This window comes from Cupressus sempervirens, chromosome 6, assembly GCF_028749045.1.
Source record: "Cupressus sempervirens isolate cs-2001-9-10 chromosome 6, ASM2874904v1, whole genome shotgun sequence".
Taxonomy (NCBI): domain Eukaryota; kingdom Viridiplantae; phylum Streptophyta; class Pinopsida; order Cupressales; family Cupressaceae; genus Cupressus; species Cupressus sempervirens.
This window is the reverse complement of record NC_143123.1, coordinates 346,160,717-346,171,388: the sequence shown is the minus strand read 5'-3', so window position 1 is coordinate 346,171,388 and position 10,672 is coordinate 346,160,717. Positions and strand designations below refer to the sequence as shown.

The 10,672-nt window shown below is 37.6% G+C and overlaps 1 protein-coding gene across 2 annotated transcripts in view; it reads left to right on the top strand.

Annotated features, from left to right (window-relative positions):
• The first annotated feature begins 1,648 nt into the window (after nt 1-1,648).
• Nucleotides 1,649-10,672, top strand: part of LOC149552547 (T-complex protein 1 subunit alpha) — a 95,341-nt gene continuing 86,317 nt past the window's right edge. For both annotated transcript variants that reach the window (XM_089788120.1, XM_089788121.1), the window contains exons 1-2: nt 1,649-1,933; nt 2,013-2,077. In XM_089788120.1, coding sequence (XP_089644246.1) covers nt 1,861-1,933; nt 2,013-2,077 — 138 coding nt within the window. In that variant the 5' untranslated portion in view covers nt 1,649-1,860. The remainder of the gene's footprint in view (nt 1,934-2,012; nt 2,078-10,672) is intronic.

Here is a 10,672-nt window from a genome sequence, read left to right as displayed (position 1 = left end):
TCTCTTTAAAGTGATGCACAATGTCGCTAGAGATAATTCAACAACATGTTTTTACTCTTCAATTGCACATGCCAAATGAGGGATATGAACCATTCTTTTATAGAAACTCCTAATAAACAAACAATTGAGATTTATCCTAATGAATGGTCGAGATTGATCCAAAGTTGAGTTGAAGCTAAGTTATCACTTAGGCACCTCCAAATAAATGTTCTTTAAGAGGTGGAAGCATAGTTAACCAACCTGATTTGGAGTGATTTAAGAAGATGAAGGAGCTAACAAAATAATTAGATTTGTAAAGCTTAGTTAACACTTTATCACATTTTCACAACTGTTTATTTCTTTAGTTAACTCACTTTTTTGATTTTGAGTTAATTGATCTATCTCTTTCTTTGACTTATTTATTTATTTAAACTCACTTTTCCCTCAAAATTGGGATCTTGTGGATTTTTGAGAGGACCTTTGAATATTTATCTCAAATAATTGGATTTTCCAATTTATGAATATTTAATTCAATGATTGATGTTTTTGAGAGATTTTAATTTAATTTAATCAATTTAATTATTTTTTCATGTGTAATTGGCAAATCATGGGTTTAATTTTTGTGCAAAAGATATTAAATTAAATTAATTAGTTTAAGATGATTTAATTACCAATTGATGTCAATATTTAAGAATTAATATATTTTTGATGATTATTGCAAGTTAAGGATTTTATACAAATAGTAGAATTTGATTGCCTTTTGCTTAGGACTTTCATGATTTTTTTGATCAATAATTATGATTAGGGGCACCTGGTTTAGAAGACCATTTTTAGGTGATTACACTAACAAGGTGTGTAGGATCCTAATAGGTTTGAAGAATAAATCCTCTAAATAGATGACTTTTAGAAGGAGTTCTATATCTCTTAACATGGAAGATCCTAATAGATATCATTGAAAAGTTTCAAACAAGGCTTAACATTCTTAATTGGGTGAAACCCTAATCGAGTGGATTGTAATGCTCTTAACATGACAACTTATTGTTGCATTGGTGAGATTTTGTACTAATTCTCACCATGGTTTTTCCCTCTAACCAAGGGTTTCCACATTAAAAATACTAGTGTTGAAGTGTTTCATGTGTGAATGTTTGAATAACTTTTCCATTACTTGTTTATTTCCTTTACATGTTCCTTATTATGCAAGTTGGTGGTGAAATTAGTTAGATCTTTAGTTACATTGATTCACCCCTCCCCTCTCAACGTCATCTAGCATCAACATAACCACTTTATATTTTGTTTCATACAAGTTTTTCTCCTATGATAAGACCCTCTTTCATTACAATTTAAGCCAACAATGATAATCAATATTTTCAACCTTCTTTAAAAAGCTTATTAATTTGATTATCACTAATTAGATTATGAGCCATTTCCAACATAAAAGTATTGACTTTACTAATATAATTTCATATGAAACAGAAATTTCGACTTTTGAGGCTGTTTATAATTAAATACGTCTATATTCTCTCTAGCTATCTCCATCTACATTTTGTAATACTACCTCCATAAACTTGGCAACCATAAAGAATGACCAACCTAACAAGCAAACTAGAAGAATTGTCTTCATTGTCCACTTCCATGATCATAACTTGGAAATAGAAAAGAGGAGCCGTCGTTCAACCATGAAGCAACAAATAGAGAGGTAAAAAGTGCCATTGCGGGAGTTTCGAAGGGGTTGAAAGCTCAGCAAGAGAAAGGGTAAAGAAGGCGCCGAAACAATCAGTCCCTCACAGCGTCGGACCAGCTCTGTCGACGATTGCTCCTCGTAACAATACCACATAAATCTCTTCAAACGTTTCGTCTGATACATTTTTGCAAGCGCGTAAAATGGCACTTTCAATGCAAAATTTGGACATAATGGGTGAACGACACTCCGGGCAGGATGTCCGCACTCAAAATGGTTTGTCTTACATTTATACACTTAAGCTTTTAACATAATGCTTTTGGATGGAAATCTAACAGTGATAGTTGTATCACAGTAACGGCATGCCAGGCGGTTGCTAACATTGTCAAGACGTCTCTGGGACCAGTTGGATTGGATAAGGTGAGTAGATTACGTTTTCTTTCCTAGAAAACCTTAAATCTTTAGTAAAATAGGGTTTCGTTTTTGAAAGCTCCAAAAATTGCTGTGGTAATGGATGAATGCATTTTGAGCCAATGCTTTCACAAAGCTGCATTTTCGCTCGAGTGTTTAAAAAACTGTGTTAGATCTGATCCTCTTTTTGTGAGTTCAGTAGTCTTTGGTCTTTAACCTCACTCAAAATATCAATGCAAGTCAAATCTTTTTTAAAACATATGATATGACACTAGTTCTGTTGATAATTTCCATGTTGATAAGACGAGGTTGGCTAGGAGGTTGAGAAGTTGATTCAACTCACACCAGCTATGTCCGTAATGGACAATATACTATAGGATTACAAGAACATGAAATAAGTTTGAACCTTTTGACATGGGCACTTAGACATCAGTTTGAAATAGCGGACAGTTGTATTACATTTAAATACTATATTTTCAGAAAATGAGTATGGCTAAAAATAAGTCAAGGGATCTAGAATTCTTTATAAGTAATATCATAATGCATATTGATCATGGGCGTGTTTTCTCTTTAACAATGCAAAGAAACAAGGATTTATATATACTATTGGGAAACCGGTAAAAGCACGATTTTTCAAGTTGAGGGAGGCAAACTGCTGCCAAGATCGAAATGATAAAGATATTTGCCAGCTTCTTGGCAGAGCGAACATTTAGAGGACATGTTAGATAGTTTCTTGCTAAAGCTTTGATTTTGTCCCTTCGTCAGGAGGAACAAAAGAAACAAACCTGGATAGGCACATACTTCATAATATTTAGATCACTCCTGGGGTCCGGGTTTGAATGTTTAATTATTTAATATAAAAGTTATGTTGAAATCTTATTAAATTTAAAAGCAATATCACTACTTGAATAAATAAATGCTATGGAGCACAGTAGCAAAATTTGGGGGAAACTTGCAAGTAATAACTCGATATTATTGTCCATTGGTTTTTAAGTGCTGGTTCTGCTTAAACGTTATTCATTTAAACTTACAAAAGCTGGTAAAAAACAAGTCATTCAATACAGTCCACAATCAACCATGCACCATTCCTCTTGTATCATGCCACTTTTATTACGAAGTAATTGAAAAATATTTGCCTTTTATTAACAGTGATCAAGAGATCAATTTAGACAAGAGACTGAACGATGTTTCCTTAAGAAACAATCATAAAGAATACAAAAATTCTATTCTAGAAACAGAAAACCAAATACTAGAAACATTCTAATATTTACTGAATATTACAATAGATAACCATTAGATACTAAGCATATATAATAGAAACTATCTATTATTGTAATACCCTCCCTTAATGGTAATCTATCCAAAGCATGAAGCTGCCAAAAAGTGTAAAAGACAGATTCTGTCTACTCAAGGTGCTCCGCATTGTTCGCTGTGGGCTGTGAACTAGATTGCTTAGATAGGGCAGCTAAGTGCTTCTGACATTCAACCTTAATGCCCAAACTTGTGGCAATAGTTGCATTGAATGTTTTTCTTTCGAGAGCCTTGTGAAACTGGAGTAGAGGATGTCTGTTGAGAAGACTGCTGAAATTGACCTTTATCCTTTTAAAAGTTATGGCAGCAAAGGCTTGCTCTATGGAGGCAGAGTTGGAATTGCTACCGAATTGTTGTTTCCACCGATCTTGCTGAAGCAGAAGTGTGCAGAGATCGGTGAACTTAGATCAACAGTAGAAGACGAGATGTTGAAAGTCTTGACAAAATGCTCGTAGGACTTTGGTAAACTCTGAAGAGTGATACGATGCCCTCTTCCTCCATCTTGTGACCAGTGGCAAGCAATTGATCATGAATTTCCTGAATCTTATTTAGGTGAGCCTAGAGAAATCTTCGCTCATCCATGATAATAGAAAGCAAAGTGTTCTTCAAGAAGAGTGCTCTACTTTTGTTAGAAGTCTCATGAAGCTTTTTGAGATGTGCCCATATCTCAACAGTTGTCTTGCCGGATGGAATATGAGAGAGCTGATCATCGGCTACGGATAATTTGAGAAACATCACAACCTCCCAATTATTCAAATCCCATGTATCCTAATTAGTACTAGGGGCAATCAGACGCTGTGTAACACCTAGAACAATTTGATTGGTATTTCGCTATTCAAAGCTTGCTACTATCCGCTGTTTCCAAGTGCCATAATTCCAACCATTGAATTTTGAATTTCTCTCGAGTAAAATATTAGGCAATGATGCCATAGCACGTTTTTCAATGAAAAAGCATGAAATTTTGTGAAGGCACGTTCTTTGAGACAAAAAATGGAAGACCCAGAAAATTTGAAGGGGGTGCCAATAAGAGAGCTTGAAAAAATTAGAAAGAATATGTTGTTGGTTTTTGAATCCGCTAGTGCGAAAATTGAGGCACCTAGAAAAATCGGACAACCTAGTTGAGCTCTTGAAAAATCCACGAAGAATCTAAAAATCAGAAAATCTTTTCGAGCCCAAAAATTAGGGTTTTGAACAAAGACGATCTTGCTGCAAAAAAAACCACAAGAAATGACAGAAATGTGCAGAAAAACAGATGACGGTTGCAAAAAAATGGCTGTAAGAAGTAGATATCACAAAAAATAATTTTGAAAAATATTGCTCTGATAATTTTGAACAAGAAATCATAATGTTTTTCGAAAAAATTCAAAGAACTGACTCTAATACCATATTACGAAGTAATTGGAAAGTATTTGCTATTTATCAACAATGATCAAGAGATCAATTTATACAAGAGTTTGAATGATGTTTTTTTAATAAACAATCGTAAAGAATAGAAACTTTCTATTCTATAAACTTAAAACTAAATATTAGAAACATTATAATATTTACAGAAGATTACAATAGATAACCATCAGATACTAAATAGAGATATAGAAACTATCTATTATCATAATAACTTGATGTTGTGTAAGTAGATTGTGACTTTTGTAGAGAGTTGCAGATTTAAGACAACACAATAAATTGCTTGATAACAAACTTATCTTGAATTCATATCTATTCAAAATTAAACAAGCATAGATCTAACAATTGGATAATCTAGGAGTTTGACGTCATTCATTCTTTTGCGTTAATTTGCTTTTTTAAAAATTGATTACAAATTACTAATAAAGTATCAAAATACGGTTCGTTGACCAAGCTGGTCACTTGCAATATGCTCAAACCAGCCTTTCCAAAAATTTCAAAGCAGTAATAAACTGTTTAAAAAGTGCTACTATGAGTGTAAGAGTCTATGTCATAGATATCATTAACATTATGCTATAATAAAAGCAACTGGTAATGTGCAAGGACACGTAGTTTCAGTCTTCATCAGAATTAGAATGGCGCTTCTCATCTTTTCTGCAATCTGGACCTCCTTCTTCATCTTCATTAACTTTTCCTTTTCCTTTTCCTTTATCATCCTTTGGTTTGGTCCTGCTGATCTGAAATGAATCAAAAGCCTGCCGAGGAGAGCCAAAATTCTCTCCTAACTATAGTTATTAAAGTTTTGGTGTGTCCATTCTAGATCTCGGACTGTTTGATCTTGCCTTAGTTGGTACTCATGCTCCTTGCAGTAGGTGTTTTGGAGGTCAAGGTACTCCTCTTGAAACTTCTCATGTTTTGGAAGTCGAGGTACTCCTCATCAAACTTCTTGTCTATCCTCCTGAGATCCCGAGGCCAAAAGACTTCTTCTTGAATATGATCTTTGTAAATTGTGGCACCTTCCTCCATGACCTTTATTAACCTATCAGCTGGAAGTTTCAGAGTGAAACTCATATGTTCCACAACCAAAGTCATAGTGAGTCTACAAGTAGACTCAATAAGGACCTTCTCTCCCTTAATATATGTGCTCATTTCTTTTCTTCCTGAAAAACCCAAAGAACATTAGTAGAAATAACTAACCAAAAGACATTATGCTTTTTCCCTAACCTCTTAACAAACCCCATAAGAATTTCAGACCAGCAATCCTTATTAGTGCTGTTCCATTCCTTAATGTTACCCATAAAGAGAGACCAGATCATATAGCAGCCACCTGTGAAAAACCTTTAACAAAGTAATTGGTAAAATACTTGCTTGTTATTAATAGACACCGAAAGGTCAATATATACAAAAGAATAAAATGATGTTTCCTTAGGAAATGATTGTAAATAATAGAAACATTCTATTCTTACAGAGAAAGCTAAAAAACGAAAGTTAACTAAAGCTAACTAGATATTTACAATAGATTACCATTAACTAATAAAAAACGATTATCTATTATCGTAATACCCTCCTTTAATGGTTAATCTAACTAGAACACCAAGCTGTCCTTTGAATTTGACAAACTTATCAGGACCAAGAGGCTTGGTGAGAATGTCTGCAGTCTAATTTGTGGTAGGAACATACTGCAAACCTATAGTCCTGTCTTCAACCAGCCGTCGTATGTTATGACAGTGAACATCCACATGCCTTGTTCGTTCATGGAAGACTGGGTTTCGTGCTAACTTGATAATGCCTTCATTATCAACAAACAGAGTAGTCGGTCCTGCTAGTGACATCTGCATATCCCCAAGCATTCGACGAAGCCAAACAACTTCATAGCTTGCCTTAACAGTTCCTCTGTATTCAGCCTCTGTAGAGGAGAGAGAAACTGCCTGCTGCTTCTTACTAGTCCATGTGACTGCACCGGATCCCAAACTGAACACATATCCAGAAGTTGACTTTTTATCATCAACAGAGCCTGCCCAAACTGAATCTGTGAACCCACTGAGTTTAGGATTAGAACTTCAAGAGTACAAAAGTCCACAATCTGAAGTGCCTTGCACATAACGAAGCACGCTTTGCTGCCATCCAATGATCAGCCTTAGGAGCTGTCATAAAGCGTGCAATATAGCTGACTGCGAAGCTGATATCAGGCCTAGTAGTAGAGAGGTAGATGAGATTGCCTACTAGTTGCTTGTATGTAGTATCATCAACGAAAGGAGAATTAGACTTTGTTGATAACTTGAGACCTTTTTCCATAGGTGTAGATGCAGGCTTGCAATCCTGCATACATAATTTGTCTAATAGGGCCCAGGCATATTTGGACTAAGAGGTGAATATACTAGAAGACTGTTGCCAAACTTCAACACCTAGGCAATAATGCATGAGCCCAAGGTTAGTCATATAAAAAACAAGCGTAAATTCTATTTGATTCCCTTAATCACGGATGTCGAACTGCCAGTGATGACCAAATCATCCACATAGATAACCAGAAGGATGATGTCACTGTCAGTAGTCTTGATGTACAAATTAGAGTCTGAAGAACTCCTCTTGAAGCTTTGATCACTGAGGTACTTATCAATTTTTATTTACCATGCCCAAGGGGCTTGCTTTGAGCCATAGAGAGCTTTTTCCAATCTAAGAACTTGATGATTTTTACCAACAACCTTGAAACCAGGAGGTTGCGTCATGTGACCTCTTCATGGAGATCACCATTCAGAAAAGCACTCTTGACGTCCATCCGATGGACCTTCTAGCCAAACTGTGCTGCCATGGCCGGGACTAGTCTGATGGTGCTCTTCTTTGCAGTAGGAGCAAAGGACTCTTCATAAATAATGCCCTGACACTGAGAAAAGCCCTTCACCACTAAACGAGCTTTGTACTTATCCGAAGTACCATCCGATTTGTATTTAATTTTGTAGACCCATTTGTAGCCAATAGGTTTCTTCCCTGGTGGAAGATCAGAAAGGACCTAGGTGCTGTTCTTCAGCAGGCTCTAGTGTTCAGATGTCATGGCCTATTCCCACTCTGGAATTCCTTTAGCCTTGGAATATGTTTGAAGTTCAAACACACTATGAATGTTGGCCATGAGAGCAAAGTTAACAAACTCTGTAGTTTTGCTCTTTTTCCGAGCAGTTCTCCCATTTATGAGTCATCATCATGAAGATCAACAAGTGTCTTAGCCCATCACTTAGGCCAGATAGGAGAATGACTAACATTAGTATCAGGACATGCGTGATGACCTAGTTCCTCATCAGAAGAATCTGGATCAAACTCAGGTGAAGCATCTACAAAGCGAGGTGATCCTGCAGGAGAAGCCAGAGGTGTTTGTATAGATCACTGGTATAACTGGAGTTTCAGGAGCTATTGGAGCCCGCCTATCAGGTGAACCTAATGGAAGCTGAACTCCCAAATCATGAACCTTCATAGGTTGGTCTGTTGGATCAGGAACATGAGAAACAAGTATCAAAGGTTCTTGTTGCTCATCAAAGACTACATCATGACTGTAGATGAGACGAGATGTCTCAACATCGATTAGGTAGTAGGCTTTGTGAAGACTACTGTATCCAACAAGCATGAGTTTCTAACTCTTGGCATCCAACTTGGTGCACGACGCATTAGGGATCCAAACAAAAGCAAGGGAGCCAAAAACCGCTAGGTGACTGATTCTGGGCTTGCGATCTGACTAGGCCTCTTCTGGAGTTTTACCTTTGACCGCCACTGTGGGTAACTGGTTCAATAGATAAACTGCAGTGTTAACTGCTTCTGCCCAAAACTCCTTTGGAACATGTCTGTGTTCGAGCATGGATCAAGCCACCTCGATGATTGTCCTGTTTCGACGTTCAACTACACTGTTCTGTTGTGGCGTGTGGTTAACTGGCGTTTGATGCCATGTGTATCCAAGAAGCTGGAGATAAAATTAGAACAAAATTGCGCATTAGGGATCCAAACAAAAGCAAGGGAGCCAAAAACCGCTAGGTGACTGATTCTGGGCTTGCGATCTGACTAGGCCTCTTCTGGAGTTTTACCTTTGACCGCCACTAGGGGTAACTGGTTCAATAGATAAACTACAGTGTTAACTGCTTCTGCCCAAAACTCCTTTGGAACATGTTTGTGTTCGAGCATGGATCGAGCCATCTCGATGATTGTCCTGTTTCGACGTTCAACTACACTGTTCTGTTGTGGCGTGTGGTTAACTGGCGTTTGATGCCATGTGTATCCAAGAAGCTGGAGATAAAATTAGAACAAAATTCTGCCCCCCCCCCCCCCCCCCCCCCCACATTGTCTGATCTAAGAGTAATAATAGATTTTCCAAACTCTTTTTCAACTAAAGGTTTAAACTTCTAAAATATAGGAAATGCATCTGATTTCTTTTTAAGGAAATACACCCACATTTTTCTATTGAAATCATCAACAAACAACATAAAATATCTGGACTCAAGAATAGAAGTGGCCATAGGGCCGCAGATATTGGCATGCACAAGCTGAAGTACTTGAGAAGCTCGCCATGAATCGCCACTGGTGAAAGGTTTGCAATGTTGCTTCCCAGCCTGACATGTATCACAAACTCCAAGTTGTTGAGTCTGAATCTCTGGCAATCCAAGAACAAGCTCATCCCGAGCAAGCTGTGAGAGATAATGCACATTTAAGTGCCCATATCGTTGATGCCAAAGTGTGCTGACAAAAGACCGTTGAGCATCCATAGCTAAGTCCCGAGAATCACTAGAATCATTAAGTTTGAAAAGACGATGATCTTCAAGACACACTGCAATAGTAGACTGAGTTGCCCGATCAGCGATGGTGCATTGATGTGAACTGAAGGTGACATTCAAGTGTGGAGAATGTTGCAACAACTGATTGACTGATAGTAGATTTAGTTCCATCCTTGGAACATAGTACACATCGAGGAATATGAGGTTCCTCCCAATAGGCTGAATCTAAATGTTGCCTTTGCCGACAACCGTGTACTCTTCTCCGCCACCAAAAGTAATAGAGTTTGAATAAGACTGGAAGTCAGTAAACCAGTCTTTGCAGTGAGTGAAATGACGAGAGGCACTCGAATCAATATACCAGGCAAACGACTTCACATGATCTGCAGGTCTTTTAGCCATGAAGGTGTAAAAGGTAGACTCTGTCTGCTCAGCGTGCTCTGCACTATTCGCTTTGGCCTGCGAACCTGATTACTTAGATTGTGCAGGTAAGCGTTTTCGACATTCAACCTTCATGTGTCCAAACTTGTGGCAGTAGTTGCATTGCATGTTCTTCTTTTGGGAACCATTTGATGGTGGTGCAGAAGACTTTTGCTGAGATGGCTGCTGAAACTTGCCTTTATCCTTTTGAAAGGATTTTACAAAAAAGCCTTGCTCTGTGGAGGTGGAGGTGGAGCTGCTACCGAATTGTTCTTTCCACCGATCTTGCTGAAGCAACAATTTGTGAACTTCAAATCAACACCAGAAGATGTGATGTTGAGAGTCTCGATAAAATGCTCATAGGACTTTGGTAAACTCGGAAGAGTGATAGCCACAATATCCTCTTCCTCCATCTTGTGACTGATCAAGTAACTAATCACGGATTTTCTGAATCCGATTTAGGTGTGCCTGGAGTGAGGTGTGCTCATCCACGACAATAGAAAACCGAGTGTTTTTCAGAAAGAAAGCTCTGTTTTGTTAGAAGTCTCATGAAGACCTTTGAGATGGGTTCAGATCTCGACAGTTGTCTTGCCGGATGGAATATGAGAAAGCTAATCATCAGCCATAGATAATATGAGAAGCATCACTGCCTCCCGATTATTCAGATCCCATGTATCCTGATCAGACCTAGGAGCAGTTGGATGCTTCATAACACCCAGTACAAGTT